Raw genomic sequence first — 22,804 nt, forward strand, 5'->3', positions numbered from 1 at the left:
TTCAAAAGTCTCAGCCCAAATATCAAATGGAATATGAGTTATTACTCACCGATTCCATGTTTTGAAAGCATTGCTAGCTCTCTTGAAGAGGTAGCCTTCCATCACCACTCCATTTGGGGCATCAACATTAAACTCCACCTTCGAGTCATCATAGGAGAAGTCCTGCAAACAGAAGGAGACTGAGACTCTAACAGGACTGCACTCTGCAGGACCAAGATGAAGATGAGCTCAGTAAAAAGATGAAGAAGAGAAAAACATCTATGTAAAATCCTAAGGTTCAGGCAGAGCTGTCTGCCACACCATATCCCTATGCTTTAGTGGGCTGCAGCCATGAATAGCAGTCACGAGCTATTCTCATTCCAGTAAGCTTATGTGACCCTATTTTTTGCCTAAAGCAAATACATGCTGTATTTCTCTGCTCTGGTAGCTCATGAGGAGAAAGGCAGGTTGCTCATAATAGTGAGGGCTAAAAATTCCCAGTATTTGGGGCAGTTTGAAATGGGAAATATAGCAATAGAAGTGCTTTTCACTAGCTGAATTAGCAGTTCTTCTGCCACTTCTCTGTTCTGCAAATGGCCAGGAACAGAACAAACCCCTTTTCACACAGGGAAAACAGGCATGGTGATTTCTGGAAGGAAGACTTATCAATTCCCTTTTCCTTAGCTATCATCATGTGCCATCTCCAATCTGTGCTCATTCAATTCTCTATGCTTTGCTACCAGTCAGAGCTGATTTGTCAGGTTTGGCACTGATTCATCAGGCAGATCTCATGGATTCTGACAGCTGCTGAGCAAGACACAGAGCACAGAGAATAGCAGCTGCTCTCACAAAACACAGCATCCTGCTCCCTGGGCCACGGTCTGCCTCCTTCCCAAGGGAAACTAGGTCAGGAAAGCCAAATGACTTTCCCCTCTAACCTGGGGAACGAAGGCACACTGTCTGTTTGCACACTGATCCCACTCCAGTGGTTCATTCTACCCACAGCTCCCTCTCTGTTGAGTGCAAATATTCCCCCCATACTTTGTGGTCCAAAGACACAACAGTGCAGTGAAAACAGCCCCGTTAAGTACCTTTCCTAGCTCAGCACAGAAGACCCCAGTGATGCTGTGTTGCTAAGCAACATGCACTTCACTCTCATTAAGATGAGTTATTTTCATGCTCAGAGATGCAAGCTTGCCTGGGAGGTGTCATAGTAAGAATAAAGCTGATACAGAAGGAGATGTAATGGGACAGGACTGAGTCATTCCCTGGAAAGCCAGCAGGATGCCCAATTACACACTAGAAACTGCTGTAAGGCACCCAATTAAGAGTTCTGCTCAGCCCTAAATTTCTTTGCTGGAAGAGGGTGAATCCCAGGGGGGGTCCTCCTCTGCAGATGTCTTTCATGTACACGCTGCAAAGAGAGCCCAGAGGGAATTTTCCTCTAACTCGTAGGTATTTGAACATGGGATTTTTATAGGGCTGCTCCAAAGTGACAATTCTATACATTTGATGAGAGATGTGTAATAAATAATGCAAACAGTCAAAAACCCTGGGCCTTGCTGAAAAACACACAGCAAGTGTAGGGCAAAACCCTTCTTAAAATGACCTTCTTAAGCTGTGCCTTACTTTGTAAAGACGTGAAAATAAGGGGGGGGGGGGATCTACATAAAAACACCTGACTTCCTCAGCTGTCCTCATCTACTCAAGCAGTGTGATGGTAAGGACAGACTGCTGATGAGTGCAGAGGAAACAGATGGGCCATATGCGTCACTAGAGTAAATCCACTACAAACCAGTGGAGTCAAGCCAGGTGTGAAGTTAACCTCATTGAGTCTGTATTGTATTACACCTCTACAAAGTAAATGGCTACAGCAGAACATCTGAAGGCACATCGAGTTGTTCCTTACCTTGGGAAGGACCTTAACATGCATCAAGCCCAGTTATAGGAAATCATACACAAACCACCAAGCACGTGCATAGCTAAGATGACAGAGAGGCATCTGGATGATGGCCAAACACAGAAACACTGCTGGGAAGAATGGCTTGTGTTCACATTACTTTGAAGCTATTTCTCTTCCTTGTTCTCTCATTGGTCAGGAAACATCCCCAGGCCAAACTCTGCTCATGTGTCTGCTGGTGTAACTCCTGAGCAACTCCACTGCTCTCAACAGTAAGTACTGAAGGGCAGTTGAGGGCACAACACATTGACCAGAGCTGTAAGCTGGATTTGTAAAGTAGGTAGAAATCAAGGGAGAGATCCAAGGGATAAGGACCTGTCTGCTTCTTATCCCTGAGGCTTGTGGCAGTCTGATCCTCAGAGGCACTTTGTTTCATTTCATTACACTCTGCTTGGAAGGACCTAAAGCCTTTGCTAGTAAGTTATTGAAGGGGGGGGGAGAGTGAAAGAAATCTAGCAGTTATTCCCTTAATCAGAAGCAGTTTTCCTTTCTTCTTTCCTTTCCTTTCCTTTCTCAGGCCAAGGCCAAAAGGGAGATGTACAGAGGCAGCTCAGGCAGCTGAAAGGCAAAATCATAGCAAGGGAAACTGTGAAACTTCCAGCCCACCAGAACAAGCTTAAACTATGGGCTTAAACACTGGATTCCTGAGCACATCTTCCTGCTGCAGCCCATGCAGGGAACTTCCCTATCAGTGGTTGTGATGAGAGGACAGACTTCTGGAAATAAAGAACATGTGTTGACACCCAATTCCAGGCCAAAGCTAGCTTAGAAACTGTGTGAGGAGATCATCTTGCCAATGGTGTTGAAGTGGCTACAGCAGGGTAGGAGAGGACACACATAGGCTTTGTCTTGTCCCCTCTTTTTCCATTCCCTGCCATACATGAGTTTTTAATGCAGGATTTTAATAAACTACCTTTTCCTGAATCCTTCCCATCACTGTAGTGTACACAGAGTAGGCAAGTCAGCTCTACATGAGTTTGGACTGATTTATTAAGTCTGTATTTAGCACCTCATTGTCTCTGTAACAGGGAGAACACTTGACATGGAAAAGGCTGCCTGGGATTGGGATGTGGATGGCTTTGGCTACAGCATGTTTAGCAACAGCAGTGACATGTTGGATCACACATTGGTGTAATAAATGGGATGTCTTCCAGAATGAGAAACCAGATCTCTGCCATCATCTGCTTCCCTTCCAGTGGATCACAGCAACCTTGTCTCACTGTCCCCTTCCCTTCCCGGGCCTGTCACTCCAAGTTTACACACAGGGCTGCCTGGGAACTGCTATTCTTCTGGACATGATCTCGCAATGGTTTCAAGGGGAGCATGCCAAATGCTGCTGAGGCAACAATGAAGTAACACATTCCAAGAGACACATCCATTGGGATGTGGAAAAGGACATTAATGTGGATGCTTTCAACCCAGAAAACGGAAAGGAAAAGCCCAGCACAGGCACAGACAGACCCATGGAAGAAGAAACAAGAAAACCCCTATTTGAAGGCTGCTTCACAGACCACTCGGTTAAGAACTCCCTGCCCATCTCCACACACGCTTGCACTGCAGAGGCCAGACAAGCTCTTCCCATTGCTCCTGTGAAGCATTTTGGGCAGAGAAAATGGCTGATGAAATTAAACAGCCCTCAGGTTCAGAGAGCAGATTTATTATGAAGAGAGAAGATGCCCCTCATCACCCTGGAATCCTGTTCTGGGTAAGGAGCACTGCCTAAGCACCATGGGAGGAGGAAGGTCTGGTTTATAAATCCATTCCTATCCCAATCTGGGTAAGAGCACACAAAACCTCTCTCTAAAATACCAAAACTTTCTCAAACCTCTTTAAAATGCATCCACTACGGCAATGGCCCTACCTGAAAAGCCACAGCATCACTCCCTCAGTGTACCAGTTCAACATGGAAATAATGACACTGCCCTTTTCTGTACAATGTTCTGATTTCTGCTCATAGAAAACACTATCGCAACTAGGCAATCCTGACCAGTGAATCAGTTCAGTCCAGGTAGGCAGAAATGTATCTTACTATCAAACCTCCATGTTATTTTAGATTCAATCAATACCATTTAGGATAAGCACAACACATGCAATACACACTGCTCCTCATAGAAGACAGGCTTTTACCCAAAACTGCCCTCTTAAGTAACCAATGATGCTGAGTATTGAACAATAATATTAAGCACACTCTAACAACATCATGTATCCACCCATGCATTGAAAAGATCTTCTCCTGGAGGCGAGTTAAAAACTGTATGTGACTAGTTTGACTATTTGATTCTAAAGAGAAGACTGAATTATCTTCTCTTATATTGAATACATTACATACCTTAAAGATGCTCACACCCTCTCCCACACAAACACTGGGGCACGCACATTCTGTTCACTTCTGGTGCCTGAATATATTTCAAGCTTTTCTCTGGCTATTTTTACCTCTGTGTATACACTGTGTAGAACCCAAGACACTCAGAGGCAGATGGAATTTGGAGGAGGGCTCCACCACCTCCACTCCCATTCTGTGCAGACAGCTTTGATCCATTCTGGCCAAATCCCATTTACAGACCTTTTGCTTCTTGAATTTCCTAATGCCAAATGATGCACAGAGATCTGTGCCCTGCCCCAGAGCATTTCCAACCCAAAACAGAACCAAACACATTTGCTCTCCTGCAGTAATAAAGCTTTCGGGTCAGCAAGCACTGTCCTACAGGCACAATCCTTGCTCCCCCAGGGAAAAGTGCCCTCTAAACTTCCTCCCCAAGTCAAGCCAACCCTGCAGCAGTCTCCTTACCAGGAGGTATTCAAGTCTGCTGAAGATCTTCATGCTGCCAGCTCCAAGGGAGGTTTTGCTGCTCTTGCCTAGAGAGCAGGGAGCAGCTCTGTGTGTCCTCTCTCTTCGCTCTCTAGAGCAGCATCTCTGCTAAGCACCGTGGGCTGACAGGGAAGGAGGGATTTCTTTTTCAGCCCTTTCTCCTTTACCCCTCCTACTCCTTTTTGGGAAGCTGTAAGCTCTGCCACTGGCTCCTGTCAAAGCAAGGGGCACCAGGCAAAGGAAGTCTGCTAGCCCCTGGGGACCACCTGCCTACCCCCTCCTCGCCTCTATTCACTGGCAATCAGCTTAGAGCAAGGGCTGATTATCATACAGCTGCCACAGAGGCACAGAGGGAGCAGGAGAAGCCAGGCAACACAGAGCAAAGTTGACAGGAAGATGCTCACCGAATGCCTCCCTGACCTGAACAGAGCCAGGCTTGTCTGCCTTTAGCAGGGGCTGCTTCCCCCAGCTTCCTGGAGCAGAGCCACTCTTTGGCCAGCAATTCCATCCCAGCTCCACAGAAATCAGGGTGCTGAAGTGCCATATGGCCCCTGGTTTGTTATCTACCAGCTGGACTAAATGAGGCAGAGAGCTCTGCCTTGGCACTGCATCCACCCCATGCAAAAGGGCAACAGAAGCACAATTGCTTCCTCACTACGCCAGACCACGGAATAGGTGTGAGGATGCAAAGGAGCTTTTATAGAGCCCTGTCCTCTTCCACTCTCAGCTGTGGTGCAGTGATAGGGTTCAGAATCTGCAAGGCAGGACAGCTTTATATGTTACCATTTCTCTACCCATTTCCCACTGGGAAAAACTGTGTTCCAGTGCTAAACCCTCCAGATTTTTGTCTCCTGAGTGGTCCAACCTACACCAGGTTCTGCATGTCTTTGTGCATCCATTTAAAGCAACTAAACCCACATAAAAATGTATAAGCTCATTACACATGTGGTTTAAGACAGTTTAGTTTAAGACACAAGAGAAATGTGGGAAGCTACAGGACTATTTCCTCAGCCTTTGCAGAAATGTCCTTGCACACAGACATCCCACACACAGGCTGAAGAAAGGCATCTTCATGCTGAAGATCCTCTCCCTTTGCACAACAAGAGGAGAACTCAAATATTTAATGTAGCTCATAAAGACTGAGGCTCTTCTTTTCCTCTTGCTGATTTATTAGAACACTTTTGTATAAGTGAGCATTATTTCATATGAAGTGTGAAGCTGCAAATGGAGATCTTTAAGGTTTTGGAGCTGGGCAGCACTTAAAATGACAGCTTGAACTGACATCTGTCCTAGGAAACTGCCCTGAAGGTGGCAGATGTTCCATTAGCGAAGAGGGGGAAAGACTGGCATAGGAAAAAGGCATCAAAATGAGAGTATCGAAGGAAATAGTCAAGATTTGTGCTGAGTTTTTCTTTCCTAGTAAATTTAATTGAAAGAGTAATTAAATAAAACGCAACACCCCCCTTCCTTGTGAATTTGGTTCTTAGGAGGCTGCCCTCCAGGCCTCACAAAGCTGCCCAAGGACAGTTTAACTCCCTGTCTTCAGAATCTGCACAGCATCCCCTCCCCAAGAACAGTTCCAAAGGTATTATGTTTAACCTGGATTCCCTCCTTTCCTGTCCTGCCTTAGCAGGCTGCCTGGGAAATCCCTGTGTTGAGGAAAAATGGATATTTCTGCCACCACACTTCAATTAAGCACAACTAAATCTCCAAGAGACCAGACAGTGTTCTGGGCTCAGCATGAAGACAGATTCAACTGTGTGTGAGATGCTCACCAGCTGCAGAGTGCCATGCTCCATTGCAAAGGGGGGAGCAACAGTGACTCAGGGTAGCTCAAAAGCAGCCTAACATTTCCAGGCAGGAAGCTTTAAATCCTAAATAGCAGTAGGGATGTTCAGCTCTCCTCCAAGCTTATGCACACAGAGAGTCACAGCTCTATGCATATGTACCCTGATGAAGACTAATTGCTCTTTTCCCTCTTGGAGCCTGACCTCTGCTTCATTCCCTGCTAGTCCAGTCAAAGCCACATAAAGAGATTTAACTGATGCACTACACTAGAGAGATTTTCCATGTTCCCTTGAATGAAGTCATCACTCCAGCAAAGTCCCAGGGGAGCTGAGAGATCACAAATGGCTTTACCCCTCCCTCGGAACACTTAACCTAAGGGAGCATTTGCACAGGCTGATTCACAGGGAATGTCTGTCATTAGCTTTCAAATCCGGTTACATTTCCATCTCATGGGTTATGACATTTTTGAGAGAGCATTAGAAAGAAAACAACAGCCACTTACACTCCTGTTGCTGACAGTTATTGATCCACACAAGTGCCTGACAGATACAGATTCATTAGTGGTTCCTGCTCAGAGCTTGGTTCATGAACAGCTATTCCTCAGGGCTCTCCGAAATCCACTCTTACTGTGCCCACAGAGCATGAACGTGTATGTTTAAAGTCCACCATCAGCTTCTGTTATGAGCCTGTGCATCCAGTTCACCTCCCACCAGACCATGGTCCTCAAAGGCTCCTTAAGTACCAAACATGCGTTAAGTGCCAGCCAAGTACTGCTGCCACTGCAATACTGAGCTCTGAGTCAAGACTGGCCACCACAGAGTAAATGGGATGGGAATCTTGTTTTAGCACAGAAGAAGGAAATACATATGGGTACTCACCTGCAGGAGGGTCTGCAGGGGCAGGTCAGCAATCCATGGAGAGAAGAAAAAGGAAAAAACAATAGTTATGTTTCTGCAAACTTCAGATTTGGGATCATTCCCAGATAAATGGTCAGAAAATCAGAGCCCACATTAACCACAGATGCCTCCTTACTGAAGGCTCAGACTTGTTTGATAATAAATCCTATTGTTTTGTTAGTTCATGGTGGTTAATTCCAGTTACAGCAGGTGAGAAGACACACAGTGGGGTAGCATAGCTCAGCTGAGAACAACCCCTTGCTCAGCCACAGCAGCTCTGTTCCTTGAGTCCCCATGGAATAGAGCTTTCCAAAGTCATGCTGCTCAAGGCTGTAGCCATGTCATGTCACAAATGCTACTGCTGTGAAGAACTAGCCCATCAAGACCCCTCATCAGATGGCAGTTGCCACTGTGATCCAGAGAACCACACTGATGGAAACAAGTGCTGCTTGCACCAAGCTGCAGCCCAAAGACTCACCCTCTGCTGTATCAGTGCATGCTTGTGCTCCATCTCCCTCTTCTCCACTGCAGAATCAATCACCAGCTGGTCCAGCTAAAGGCAGGGAGAACATCAGGTATAAAAGTCAAGAAGGTTTACAAGCTGCTGTCTATCCCTGCTTCGGGATCACATCAGCTCTAACACCATAAGTCCCCAGAAGCAGGGAAAGGCTGTGTTTGGGTGTGCACTGAAAGTAACCATGGCTCTTGGCTGCCACCCCATAGTGCAGGATGGCTCATCCAACACCCAAGCAGCATGATGCTCTGACCACTCCCAGATTACCACGTATGGCAGCTGAATAGGAAAGAGTAAGTCCTTCCAGGGTGAAGGGGTACAAACAGATTGAATCAATGTATTCCCTGTCCCCTCACCTCTGTGGCTAGTTTCTTCATGTAGGGATCCAGTTCATGGAGAAGACTGTAGCCCTGCTGGAAGAAGGTGTACTGGGCATGCATGAAGGACAGCATCTGGGGAGGGAAACAACAGCAAGGTCAGAACAGGTTCTGGGACAAAGTGAGTATCCTTATCACCCACACACAAGTCTTTTCAAGGTCTAAACCTTTCCTTTCCCAAAGCAATCTATCTATTAGATGCCTCTCCCTCTTCTCCTTTCTTCCTCTCACAAATCCACACTGTCAGGTAACCCTGTTGTGAGCACAAAGCACTAAAAGCAGTGTCCTTCACCCCTGAAAGTCCCCTCTAAGCCTGGCCTGTGGAGTATCTTGCTGGTCCTTCATTCTCCCCTCTTGTTGGCATACCTGCAGCCCCCAGAGCAGTCCCAGACAGCATCTCCAGGGCAGACTGAGGAGTCGGTATGTCGACCCATGCAACCTGAAATGGAGAGGGCTGCCTTTCATTGAGTCACTGAGAGCAGCCACAGAGAACACAGAGAGCCCTTACCGCATCCAGGATCTCAAACTTCTTCTTGGCCTGCAGGACGTTGATCTGTGAAGGAATGAAGAGAAGACTCTCAGAACCAGCAGCATCAGTCTGGCACGGAGATCTAAGTATGAACAACTTGCTGCAATACCCCTAGTAGCAAACCACAAACTATTCAAGGACAGCAAAGCCCTGTGCTGCAGTAGGTCCCAAGGTTCTTTGAGCTGCCTTGAGGCATAACCCAGCCTGTCTTTATGACATAAAGAGCAAGCTGTGATGGGATGAAAGGACCTTCACTGGTGGGGCTGTGAGTTCTGTAGCTGATCACATCTGCTTGGAACAGCCAAAGGATGTCATAAGTGGTGTAAGAGAGGGGAGGCTCTTCCGCATGTCATTAGCTGCTTTGATCTTTATAACTCTCCAGAGAGGCTGGCAAACAGTGTCATGAAACTACTGAAAGTGAGGGACCAAACACAATACTGTCAAGTGTTCTCTGCATGCTCCTACATGTAGAACATGTCCTTAAGGGCAAACATCTGGGTCTGTGTACATGTAAAGATGTGTGTACTTGTACTCATAGTGGTCCAGGAGATTGTTTAGCTATTTCCCTCTGATGTCTTGCCCTGGACTAGGAGATCCGGTCAGACACCAACCTGCAACACATAGTCTAGAGCCAGATGTCGGAAACACTTTCTGGTTATGGTCAAGGTGCCTGTTGCTTCCTCCACTTCATGGGGCTTGTGCCGAGGTGCCTGGGCATTCTTCACCAGGGAAATCTCCATGTCCTCCCGCACCTTGTCAAACTGCTTCTTGGTTTCCTTGAACTTCCGGACATCACTGGAACCCAGAGAAGATGAGGTGGTGAGAATCATTGCTAAAAAGCAACCAGGATCTTGCTGATACCAGCAATATATGGAGGGGTGCAATCAGGTACACTGTGATCATCAAGATCCTGCTCCACATGCCATTGGGATCCTAACCCAGCCCACCAAGCTCCCCTGTGTTCAGCTGGACTGACTCCAGATTAACTCCAGACAGTCTTTAATCTTTACAGAGTTTGTAAGGAAAGATATTGGACCAAGGGCAAGAGCAATGCAGGCATCAAAGCACCGGGCCTGCAAGCACAGAGGTTGAGCAGTATAAGAGCAAAAAAAGAGTAAGTTGCAAAGATGCTGGGAGGATGACAGACCCAAAAGGAAGGTGAAAATCCCCCTCCTGACTGCCAGCCTTAAGCAGATTAAATCTGAGCTCATCAGAGAAATGATTATAGAGAAAGCAGGGGTAGGGTGAGCACGAGGCAAGAAGATGGGGATGAGGAAGGAGGGGGGGGTCAGGCAGTGACTCCCTCCTCCACCAACACACCCAGCTGCCGAGGGATGCACAATTCCCAGTTCCCATGGCAACCAGCTCCTGCTGAGCTGAAGCCTCTCCTGCCTCTCTGACCCATATTCACACACTGGGATCTCTGCTGCACCCGGTACCTGCCCCAGGGAAAGAGGCACTCAGAGGAAGCAAGTCAATGCGGCAGGGACAGCCTGGCAGGAGCCATGATCCAAGGAACACACTGTCCCCATCCATTTAACAACCTGGGCCCACTTCTTCTGCACCTCAGCCTTGCCACGTGCAAGTCAACATCCTTAATACCAATACTCTGTATTACTCACACCACTGTAAACTTGCTTTTCATTAGCAAATAACTCAAGCTCCAAGCTGAAGGCACAGTGATGATAGCTGCTCCCTCTACAGAAAGAAAGGCTTTCCCGTCATCTGACAAGTGCTCAGGTTACTCCAGAAGAGCAGGGCTGCTGTAATTTTGAGCAACTAAACACGATGCATGGGGAGCTAAGAACAGAATGATTCTACGGGACCACAGAGTCATTTGGGAGCAAAGTTCCTTCCTTCTGCAAGCTTGCACTAAGGAAACTCTGCACTGAACATAACTAAGATATAGAACTGGTGCTACTCTGCAGGGATCTGAACTGTGGGATACGTCTGACCTAGAGGATCAGTTTTGCAGGTGAACTTCATGATGATGCTCTGATCTGGAGCTATGCCCAATATCCAGCTTTAACTAGGAGCTGGGAACAGGACAAAGACATCTGGGTGACAACACAGCAACCAAATGATTGCAAGATGACAGCACACAAACCAGATCCTTTCCTCTGCCCTTCAGTGTCTCTTCTGCCCCAAGCTTCAGCACTTGTGCAGAGGTCACAGTCCTGTTTCCAGTGCACACAGGACAGGGGCAATGGAAGCTCAAGAAGCTGAAGCCCAAACTGATGGGCCAAGTACTCACTCTTTGACAAAATTGTGCAGCTGCTGCCGGACTGACCTCTGAGCCTGGTCAAAGAGGATCTGCAAGAGAAGAGAAGGCAGAGAACATCAAATGGTTTTGTAACAGGAAAGACTGAGGAGCCAGAAAATCCATGAGCACACTTCAGGAGCTTCAGTGTGAAGGACTCAGCATTACTCCAGGGCTTGGTGGTGTTCAGCACTCCCTTACAAGCACAGAATCCCCGTGCTGCAGGATCCACAGCCTGTGCCAAGGCTCTGAATAGCAGAGACCTGTGCCATCAACATAAGAGGGAGCAGTTGCACCCATAGTCTCCGCTTTGAACCGCCTCCTGTCTGGAATTCCTCGTTCTGCCAGAGGAGGGCACTGTCATCTCAGCACTGCACCGCTTAGGGCTAGCCACAGGAACCGCCGCTGACGGTACATCCCCGCCAGCAGCATGCTGGTGAACATCAGAGGTCCAAGCACATGGTATAAAGAGAGACCGAGTTCTTACGAGTCTTTTACATTTTACTCTCCTATTTATCCTTCACAAAAACAATGGTCCCAAGCCCTTTCATTACTCTACACTCTCTGCCCATCTCTTCTCCAGCCCTCCCCACCTTCCTTTAAAAGATGCTCTTCCCCTACCCTCTGCCTGATGCCGAACAGTGGTGCCTGCTCGGCTCCCTCCCATCCATCTCTGACAGGCATGATCACAAATAACTCCATATTTCAGACATGCATCGGGATGACACAGCACTCTGGCTAATGGGGACCAGATGGGCAGATGCTCCCAGACCACATAGCAACTGCAGCAGGAAGTACACATCATCCAAGGGGCAGGAGTTTCTTCTCTCAGGGTCTTTACACTGCAAAAGAGCTGGCACTGCCTAAATCAGCAGCTTTTTCTGAGGAAGTGGTGGGTGAAGCTCGTCTGGCTCGCAGGTACCCACCAAGGCACTGACTACACCTCCTCAGCAAGACAAGGGAGAAAACAAAATGAGAAAGTTCATGGGTTGAGGTACGTACAGGGAGATCTCTCACATTACAATCACAGGCAAAACAGACTTAACTTGGAGAATACTGATTTAATTAACTGCCAATTAAAAAGAGGATAGTGTGATAAAGAACAGAACTAAGAACACCTTCCCCCTGGTGATTGGGTTGCCCAGAGAAGCTGTGGCTGCCCCATCCCTGGCAGTGCTCAAGGCCAGGTTGGACACAGGGGCTTGGAGCAAGCTGCTCCAGTGGAAGGGGTCCCTGCCTGTGGCAGGGGTTGAAGCTGGATGAGCTTTAAGGTCCCTTCCAACACAAACCAGTCTGCCATTGGCATTCCCAGCCTGAACAGACATCCTCGCTACCTAACACCTCCTGCTAGGAGGTAAGCAGACACTGCCCAGATGTAGCACCCCAAGCAGAATGCAAAGCACTCTGCATAGAAGCAGCAGCGTTGGCTGCAGAGCCTCCAACACACTCATCATGTGTATTGCTGCAGCCAAGGAGAAAGCAAGGGACCTGCCAGGACCAGCTGAGTATAAACAGCCATGAAGAGCCTCTAAATATGAACAGATGCAATGCAAAGGGGAAGGAAAGAAAACCAAGACCACCCAGTGTTGTGTTTTTACCAGTGTAAATTATTTACTGCTCTTGGCATCCATTCACTCTCTCCAACAAGACTCCAAGAGGCACTGGCCTGCAACTGTTCCCATGGAGCTGCTTCCCAAAGCAACGCTTGATACCATGCAAGGATAGGCAGGCAGTAAGAAAGCCATCTGGTTCCCACCTGCACCCACATCTGGAAAGCTTCCATCATTGGTTTCCATCAGGACACATTTCCATCAGGGAAAGGAAGGGACACCATTATGCCATACTCAGGACTGCAGACAAGTGTCCTGGGACATTCCAGGGAAGAACAAACTCCAGGATACATAAAAATCAAAGGAACTGGGCTTCCTCAGCTTGAGGCCTATGGGTAATGCTTCTTACTGAAGCTGCTTACTGAGAGGGAATGGAGGTGATCACATAAGCAGTATTCCTAGGCCTGTGGTACGAGGACACTGCTATGGGGAAGTTTAATTTAAATGTGTCTGTATCCAAACAGGAAAACTGCACAAATGAAGAAGTTAGGCTATATCTCTCTCTATATATATACACATACATATATATATATACACATATACATCCACCTCCTGCTCTGTCATTACTCTTCTCCCCTGCTCCTGTTATCCATGCACTGAGCCCAATTACTGTGAGGATGCCCTTCCTTCTAGTCTGCATTGATTCACATGTGGCAAGGATTGCCAAGTGGTTTGTGAAGGGATACCAGGTAATAAGTAAGCCTTTCTTGCCAGCAGCATCTTTGCTGAGAAGCATCCTATGATACCAGCACTGCTTTGATTGCTTCTGCATTAATTTTGCCAGGCAGGAGCACCAGGGGAATATGTTGAGGTGGGTCCTCCATTCCATTTTCAACACAAATTAAGGAGTTTCAAGAGCTACAGTTTCAAACCTGAAGTCATCCCTTGGATTCCTCCCCTTTCCCAGACATACTTGGAACAAACTCTTTGTTGTCAGATTTTTCCAGACCAAATATCACCCCACCCTCTCAGCTTCCACCAAGACATGGGAAGCCCAGCCCATGACTCACACACATCTGGGCCTGAGGAGGGTCAACGTGGAAGAAGGGAGTTAAGCACAGCTCTCACCCAGCAGCAAAAGGCTAAGCCCTACATTGCCCTTTCCCACCATGGGCTTTTGTGGCAACAGGATAAATCCAAACCTGTGTTTGACAGGAATTTCATACCCCCAAGAAACGCAAGCAAGATGAGCAGCCAGGATATTAATTCTCAAAGCACAAGCCTAAAATTCAAGATACATCAGAGAGAACAAAGGGATGCCATTGCTACAGTCCCACAAGAGCTTACAAGAGAAGAGATCCCACCAGGCTCCAAAGCAAAGCAGAAGCTAAAAATAAGTGAGATTACCTGGCTGTGAACTGCTTCTCTCAGCACTTACATCCATGAAGCTCAGAAGTAGGGCACCACCACTGCACATGGGAATAGTGCTCGAGTAGAGATTGAAAGCAGGCAACAGAACTGGATGATCTAAAGGTCCTTTCCAGCCCTAACTATGAGTCTGTGAACAGCATTTGCAGTGGGATTTTGGCTGGGAGCAGCAGAGGCCCTTGGATCAGGACTTGAGGAGGGATAATGCAGCAGGCAGGACATGGGCTTCACCAGCCAAGGCTCCACCCCACCACAGCAAGAAAACAGGGCTGGTTCAGAGATGGTAGACTGGTTCCACCAAGAACCAAGATCAAGTTGGGCATGGCTGTAGCTGAGCTAGAGACCTGTGCTGCTACAGCACAGCTCAAGCCAAGACTAAAGGTCCTGGGGTGGAGCTTAAATGTGCCTGGGCCCACCCATGGGTGGAGGGGATGCATGGAGGCCCCAGGTGAAGCGCGTCAGGCCGTTATGGTCTATTAGTGCACTAAAAACCATACTGAGATGGGATGAAGTTCATTAAGCACATCAACCCTCCTGCAAGAGCTAGCTCCAGATGTGACATAGAGGGTGTGGAGCTTCCTCTGCAGCTGCCTGACACATGGACAGCAGCAGCTCCCCCTTGTCCAGCTCCACCACGCAGCCATGAGCTGGATGAGTCACATCTCTGTGCTTATCTCCCTTATGGCCAGTCTGGAGGCCTCATTCCCACCGCCCCTGACACAGTCTGGGGACTGGTTTGTGCTGAGTTTAAATGAGGGTTGGTTGTCTGGTGGCCTGGGAGTCAGAGCTTGATCCTTTTATCTGCTCTCAGGAATCCTGTCCCAAAACAGGGGCACTGCAACGTGTCTGTGAGAGAAGGAGGCAGCTACAGCACTGCCCACATGGGATTCCATCAGCTACCTCTCAGCATCTGCTGGGGAACAAAAGTAACCCCCTCCCTGGTCTGCAGAAGAGGATCATCCATAACCTTGTCAGGCACCCTGCTCCCCAAAGATGGCTCCTTCTCAAACACTTTTAGGCTTTGGAAGTCTCACCTCACCTCTTCCTCTTCTCTTCAGCTACCTGCCCTGCTGCACAGTTGCAAAGAGGCTATCCAAGACCTGGGTTCTCACTCATTCTATGGCATATCTGTCCAGTGTGTGCCTGACACAGCTCTAGAAAGAGCATACAAATACCACCGCACTTGTCAAACAACTAAACCTCAACAGTGACAGCATGCTGTACATTTTTCCCTGACTTCATATTCCTACAGGATGTTTCTCTTTCACTGCAGCTTCTAGCAGCTGAATACAGTAACCCAAGGGGCAGGAGGTCCAGGCAGAATTCAAACATCCTCTGTTTGGCAGGAGATGCTTAAATGACTTTTATTGCTGTCTGGCTACATGATTCAGTCCTTCATCTCTTGAGCAATGGCCCACCAGATAAATGCCACCCATGAAGAGCATTCCATCTGTGATGCCTCTGTAATACAGCCCACTTGAGGATTTGTGCTCTGGAAAACAAGATGACAGGAGTACTCCTATCACACATATCAGATGTCAACAGTCTAAGCTTAGCTTCTGAACCATGTTGAAGTTGAGTTGGTCACAAAAAGCTCAAGAGCTCCAGTTTGTGCTTAGGTCAAAGGACATTTGTTCCTGCCCCTGAGAAGTTAACTGAAGTTGATTCTGTCCCCTAACTAGAAAGGAGACATCCTAAGATATTCCAGACACTGACAAAACCTGGTCTTTCTGAAACCCCAACTGCAGCACTGAGCTCGTGGTAACTGCTAGACTGGTACCAAACTTCGAGAGCAGCAGCTCACTGAAGTCTGTTAGACTAGTATAACATCACTGCACTAGAGCACAATAGCCAAAACTATGAAGCCATGAGATGATAGAAAGCATCTCCCTTGTCAGCTGGTCATTCTGCATCCACAAATGATGCCCCTGGACCCTTCCCAAATGATGTCAGATAACGCAGGTGGTCCCCCCAACCCTGTGAAGAACAGGTTGTGGAAACCCTGTCCACTTTCACTTCCTCCTTCCTTCCCCCTGCACTCCACCACTACCCTCCACCCATGACATCTGCCATCTGCCTCACTGACTCATCACAGCTTGGGTGGCTTTTCTCCTTGTCAGCAGGAAATGCCTCCTGGCTCGCTCAGCAAAGCTAAATCTCCCCTGCAAGCTGCTGCTGCTCCTGCTGGAGGATCCCTCTGACGTAGCTGCAACGATTTATGGCAGCTGAGGACATAACGAAGCTGGGGTAGGACTAATGTGGGCAATGTTCCTGTTACAGCTTCTGAAGATGATGCTGAAGATGCATTTAAGGGGTTTGGCCAGAGTGATCCCATCACAACAGCACTTTCACTCGCATCCTTTCACTTTTCTTCTCTTTCTGGTCAGAGAGAAAAAAAGAACTACCTGGGAAAGAGCATTAGCCCACATGCATGTGGTTAAGAGCACAAAAGGCACAGGACACTGATTGCAGCTCTTCCAAACTCAACTTTCTCTTTGTCATCTCTCCTCTAAGGTTGCTTTGATGCTTTTTCCTCTCTCTGCATTATAAGGTGGGAAAAGTCTGGAGCTCAGTGTGTTCATCTTCTACATTCAAGCAGGTTTCAAGCTTGGATTTTGCTGATCTAACATTCATTGTTCTAGCAATAAAATCATAGAATAAGCTTTTGCAACTGAATATTTTTAGGGGCTATTTTCCCTTCTTTTTAACTTGCTCCAGTTGTACATACTGTCCTGGCCACATTCCTGGAGTAAGCACTGACAACTGTTTCATTGCTGAGCTCCCCAGAGACGGATGAGCCAAGATACACATACACACACATGCACACAGCACACACAAAGGAGACAGCAGAAGGCACTAAAAATAACCCCATTAACTGAACAGCCGTCGGAAAGGGCTCAAGATGCAGCCATCATTCCAAAGCCATTTCCTGGAGAGGGATTCACACTGCTGAGCACCAAGGGAAGAGGGTGCTCTCCAAATGCACTGGGGAGGGAGGATGCAAGTATCCCCTGTGTATGCAGCTCATGGTAGGGATGTGCCATATGTAGCGGGGAGTGTAGAGGGTGGGGTGCATGGGAAGGGTTATTCCAGCGGGGATTTGACAGCTCTGGGAAGGTCATTCTGCTTATTACTTGGCTGAGAGAACAGCAATCCCTGAAGTGCTGCTTCTGGCAGAGGGTGGGGATCCAGGGAAGCTGCACAGCCGACAGCATCCTGCAGCCAGAGGCTCCTGGCTGGGACTGCTCTCTCCTGCCTGAGCTGCACGCACTGCTCAGCCCCTGTCAGTGCTGCTGTGATATGATCCCTGGAAGGAAGGAGCTCAGGGGTTCTTATGCACCTTGGCCAAAAGGCCTTATGCTTTCAGAGCATCAGAAAACCAGGGTTTGACTTTCTCTGTTTTCACACAAACACACCTTTTCTCTGATGCTCACACTGGTTTGTTCACTCTAGCCCCACCACCACTTTTTACCTCCTTTCCCTGTCGTTCTTAACTAGGAAACAGCCTTCCCACCTGCTTCATAAAATAATTACAAGGACTTGATGCAGTTTTTTCTCCAGGTACATGTGGTTAACTTGCATCCCAAAATCAAGCATCGTGCCTAATGTACTTAGACAGGGGCACTGTGGTATAAAAGTGGGTCAGGGCAGTGCTGGCACCCTAAAGCTTTACAGCATTTGTGCTTTAAGCTCCAGCTGAGTTACAGACTTAATATTGTAGGTCTGGCATGGAGCCACCAAGCATGAAGCACCTTCCTCTTCTACGAGGTTTACAGATGTCATGGCTGGATGTTTGGGATGGAGAAAGGGCAGATTGTAACTTCTTGGGCTCTGTTAGTGAGATAAAGTCAGCTCAGGAGAATAGGCATTGTCTGGACACTTCCCTCCTTTTATCTCAGCGTATCATTAATATGTCCTGTGTTATCCTTAGCCATGGAGCTGCACAAAATGCACTGAGTCTGCTCCCAGCATCAGCTGAACAAAGCAATCCTTTCAGTTTGACCCATTCACAGCCTTGCTGGTGTCCTAATGTCAAAAATGTGAATGCCAAGCTTCAGAGAATATTCCAGATCTGCAGCAACATGGTTGTACATGCAAGCTGCTAAGAGCCTGTCTGAGCTCCTCAGGACCTCTCTGTCCTCACTATAAAATCCTGTTTTGTCCAAAAACAACAAAGCACATGGAGTGTGGGACCTTTGTAAGCTCTCCTCTTCCTTTGATGAAGGGGTCTCTAACTTCACCCTTCTTCATATTCACTGTGTATCTCTGATCTGAAATGAACCAAAAGGCAACCATGTGGCAGTACATACCCTTTCATTCAGTGGTACCTTCTCTGCAACCCATGGAAATCCCATTTCCTAGCATACATGATGCATCAGGATGGATCACTGTGAGTAACAGAGTCACAGCTCATCCAAGTCAATCCTGATGCAAAAGGCAACAATAACTCCCAGCCCTTTGCTGCTCTCAAGACTACACAGTGAGCAGAGACTGGAACCTGAAAACACTTCCTTTGTGGACCCCACCTTTGTGCAGTGTCAGGTAAGCCAAGCTCAGGAGACCATAATCAGTGCCTTGAGAAAGGTTGTCATCAGCACACAACAAGACAAGAGGAAGCTGCATCTTACCATGTGGTAGTTAATCATTTCCTGCAGGCTGTCTCCAAATTTGTCAAGGCACTCCTGCAAAGAAAGGTGAAGAAACTGGCAGTGAATAGAAGCAGCTGCCCTTCATTGCCAGGGGTTCAATGGCTGGGAGACACCCTCATTACACCAAAGAGCCACCCTGCTGTTTGGCAAGAAGGCATTTCAGAATGCCTGGCATTGAAGCCATAGACTCCCTGTCCTCTCCAGTTCAGTGCTGCAATGAAGATGTCACTTGTCACTTGTGCACACTGGTTCCCACATTCCTAAGTCACTGATGCTTACTGACCTAGATTCCAGCAGCCTCACCAGCACTGCAGCTTCTTAAAAGTCCAGATCTCACTGCAAACAATGAATCTCACTCTGACCTTTCAGCATTGCATTACCTCTACATTCCTCTACAACTAAAATCTCATACTAAATGGCTACTTAATGCTGATGCTCCTGATGCTCACAGCAGGTTAACGCTCCCGAGGCCTCACTGTGTCCCAGGCTCCATCCCAAAGGATCACTTACCGAAATCATCTCATCCTTCTTGCACTGCTGTGACAAGTCCCGGACTCCAGTGACAAAGTGCTTGTTGGTGGTGATGTAGGCTTTGCCTGCCTCGATCATCCCACTGCATAGCTTCACCAGCTGCACAAGGAGAGAGGTGTCAGTGCATATGGAGCTGATCACATCAAACTCAACTGCAGCCAGCACCCCAGCCCAAGACCTTTAGAACAAGGTGCCATTCATGTGGCTACACCAGCAACCCTTACTGCACGTGGCAGCAACAGGGATGCAAATCACATCTCTCAGGGCATGTCATGCTGTCAACATTTCACTTCTCACTTGAGAATAAGAGCTCCAGGCTACCCCTGAGGACAGATAAATCAGAGCAGCCCATTCTTTCCAGTGGGATTCTCCTGTTCAGTCTATCCTGAGACATCAGGACTGCAGTAAAAGGACCCTGATCACACAGATTGACTGCAGAAAGGTAAAGACTCCTTGGTGCTGGGTGGAAGTGATAAGCTGTCTAGAATCTCCTTGCTGGGAGTATGCTGCTCTTTGGGATTGTCATGTTTCTAAGCCCAGCTGGCTGTTCCATATACTTGTGGAGACTTGTTTTGCTCTTCTTACCTTGGAATAAAGGGAAGCCTGATGGTTTTGTGTCATGTTTTGCCTAAACCAACTGACCAGGACTGCTTAAGCCATGTCTGCTGGTGACGCCAATGAAAATCTATGTTCTATCACACACAAGGATGGAACCATCAAGACTGTAGATGAAGTATGCATCAATTCCCACAGTCCTGCAGCCCAAGGAAACTGCTGGAGCACTGTGAGGGATTCCACCATGTATCTCTGGACTGCCTGTGATTTAGTACAGACTTTCTGATGGACCTCTGTTCAGAGAAACATTAACTTTAAGCAAGCTACACATGCTCCGAATCTCATCACCAGCCTTGGTATAGAGAAGTTACCTGGAGCTTGCAGCAAAATGGGGTGGCTTCCTCTCATTGGAGTCTCTTTGCTGCACCTACAGACAGCCTTTATTAACTTCTGGTAATTCAACAGCTGCAGGGAACATTCCCAGACTTCCTAACCACACCAAACTGCTATAACATGCCTGGAACTCACTGTCAAGACTGGAGCATTAGCTTAGTACCAGGATTCCTGGCCATGAGCCTATCTCCTTTCAGCAAAAGCTCCTTGTAAAAGGTTATGTTAAACAACTTCAGATAAACCCATAAACCAAAAGCCCAAGAGATTTGCAACAGGAATGGCTGATCACTGAGCAAAACGATTCCAGTTTTTGGTTGTTGGTTTATTTCTTAAATCATCACTGTTCTGAGCTTTTTAAATGAAAACTTTAATTGCTGATAATGAGCAATTCTTGGAACTGAAGTTTTCCATTCTCAAAATCCAGGTTTTTAGGGATATTAATCTTACTGATGACAAATGGCTTTAGAAATCTTGCCCTGTCAACCAGCCTCACCTACAGGCTGGCAATGAGCAGCTCTCCAGTTTGGCTGGATACCAAAGCCCCACTGCAGCATGGTGTGCTGGTTTGGGGCTTGGTGCTTTTCTATTTATGCAGCCACAAGGCTTTGGGGCCTAATCTCTATGCATGCATTGCAGAACAAGATGGCTTCCTCTGTCTGCAGTTCTGTAAGAACATATCTGAATGTATAAATACATATATAGTCACACAGGGTTTATCTGTGTATACACAGTATATAAAGTCTTCACTCTTTCACACTTACATCCTCTCCTGGCCACTCATTTTGATGCTGGGTGCTAGCACATTTGTGGCTATCCCATCCAAGCCCAGAGAAGCAAAGCAAACAGATGCAGTTCCTGTCACATCTGGAGCCCAGACATACACTAGAGGTTTGGACAGATCCTCTGGAAAGGAAACCCAGCCTATTCTGCAACGTGGCGGTTTCTAGCATGCCTCTGTGCACACCCTCCTGGCCAAGGCTGAGTTACTGGTAGCTGAAGGCCATACAGCACAAATAAGCTCCCAAGGGGAGCAGTGGTGGCTTTGCAGATGGAGCACAGGACAGAATGAAGGAATTCTCTTTGAAACAGCAAAACAAGCCCCAATTTCTGGTCTTCCCTTAGATGAATCTCTTGCACTGCCCTTTACCTCAATCTTAAAGAGGTGTTAAAAGGCTTATCATTTATAAACCAAGTGCTCAGGAGCAGAGTAAAAGGCAGAGAAGCATTCAGTCCTTGCCAGCTTCCTGTTCTTCCAGAACTAGTGATGCGGGCTATTTGGGTACCACTGCACAACACCAAGCCCTAGGAAGGCCGAAAGAGAGGAGCTGGGACATCAAATACTGACTGATTAGGAATGAGGGTGACTGATTCTTGCCCAAAGTTACTCTCAGCAAACAAAGCTGAACTTCAGTGGCTCTTCAGGTGCAAACTCCAGCCTCACTCCCCCTGCACCCAGGGCTGGTACCCTGTAGTTGATGGAGACTGAGGCAGCACTCCGTGTGACTGGTCACCTCTGCAGCAGGCAGGGGAATGATGCATGCAAGCAGAATGAAATGGCCACCCACCAGAATATTACCCCATAACTGCTGTCAGGGGAAGGCAAAGCTGCAGGAAATTCTTTTGATGCAGTCCTCACCCAAAGGAGCTCAAATCAATTTGCAACAAAGCACTGAACAATAAAAAAACTGAGAACTTTCAGTGGCTCTTGCATTTCCAGCCCACCCTTCTCACTCCAGGGCTGTTCCTGGCACACCAAGTTGTCTAACTACAGCGGGCACTGACAGCAGTAATGGTAGATTCAGAGCAAGTTTCACCCCTTGCTTTGTCTTTAGAGCCTTAGCTTAGAGGAAAACAGATAGCCCAAATCCCTCTGCAGCTTTCACCAGTGTCCCTAGTTAGCTTGTGCAGATAACTGTTTCAAGCAGCTTGATTAGTAAATGGGTTTTATAGGACACAGCTTTGCCTAAGGCTGGTGACTTCAACAAAGCCCATTTCTCCATCACATGCAGCAGTTTTATCCCTTGGTAGCTTTGGGAAATCTCTCAGATAAAAAGCCCACAGCTCCTCTGGCTCCTTTTCTTCATTTTTCTCTGTTCCTGTTCAGAAACAACTTGGCTGATGTCTCAGACATCAGGAGAAGTGGGGGTGGAAAAGCCGCCTTCCATCATAAAGCCTCTGACTTGGATCCAAACTACCAACTGGATGTAAAGAATCACCAGCATAAAAGCAAAACAGCCAAAGTGGTCCCTAAGAAGCTATTGCCACTGTCAGATTGCAGCTGTGGTGCACAGCCTGGCTGAATATCAGACAGCACCACCACCACCAGCCTGGATCTGGCCCCTTGTTTACCTGCAAGGGTCTCCTTATATCCCTTAGCTGACACAGCGGTGCTGGGGCTGTGTGGACATGTAACAGCTCCTTAATGTCACAAGCAAGGTGATGGAGAAAGGAATCAGACAGCACCAAAATAGCTTTCACAGCAAGAGAAGCAGTGTCAGTCACCTGACATCCAGGACCAGAACAAGAAGGCCTTCCTTTAGCATTAGGAACCTACCTGGAGCTCTTGCTCTGAATCCTTTGGCAGTC

The 22,804-nt window shown here is 47.5% G+C and overlaps 1 protein-coding gene across 1 annotated transcript in view; it reads right to left on the reverse strand.

Annotated features, from left to right (window-relative positions):
* The window catches only part of ACAP3 (ArfGAP with coiled-coil, ankyrin repeat and PH domains 3), a 66,683-nt gene that overhangs the window by 10,155 nt on the left and 33,724 nt on the right, over positions 1–22,804 (reverse strand). The window contains exons 3-11 of the mRNA XM_061351522.1: positions 19,250–19,369; positions 18,719–18,772; positions 11,107–11,165; positions 9,464–9,647; positions 8,832–8,876; positions 8,303–8,398; positions 7,911–7,985; positions 7,415–7,426; positions 50–162 (exon numbers count right to left, since the gene is read on the reverse strand). Coding sequence (XP_061207506.1) covers positions 50–162; positions 7,415–7,426; positions 7,911–7,985; positions 8,303–8,398; positions 8,832–8,876; positions 9,464–9,647; positions 11,107–11,165; positions 18,719–18,772; positions 19,250–19,369 — 758 coding nt within the window. The remainder of the gene's footprint in view (positions 1–49; positions 163–7,414; positions 7,427–7,910; positions 7,986–8,302; positions 8,399–8,831; positions 8,877–9,463; positions 9,648–11,106; positions 11,166–18,718; positions 18,773–19,249; positions 19,370–22,804) is intronic.

This window comes from Neopsephotus bourkii, unplaced genomic scaffold (assembly GCF_033783945.1).
Source record: "Neopsephotus bourkii isolate Nb327-2 ecotype Australia unplaced genomic scaffold, CSIRO-AGI_Nbou_v1 NB_593, whole genome shotgun sequence".
Taxonomy (NCBI): domain Eukaryota; kingdom Metazoa; phylum Chordata; class Aves; order Psittaciformes; family Psittacidae; genus Neopsephotus; species Neopsephotus bourkii.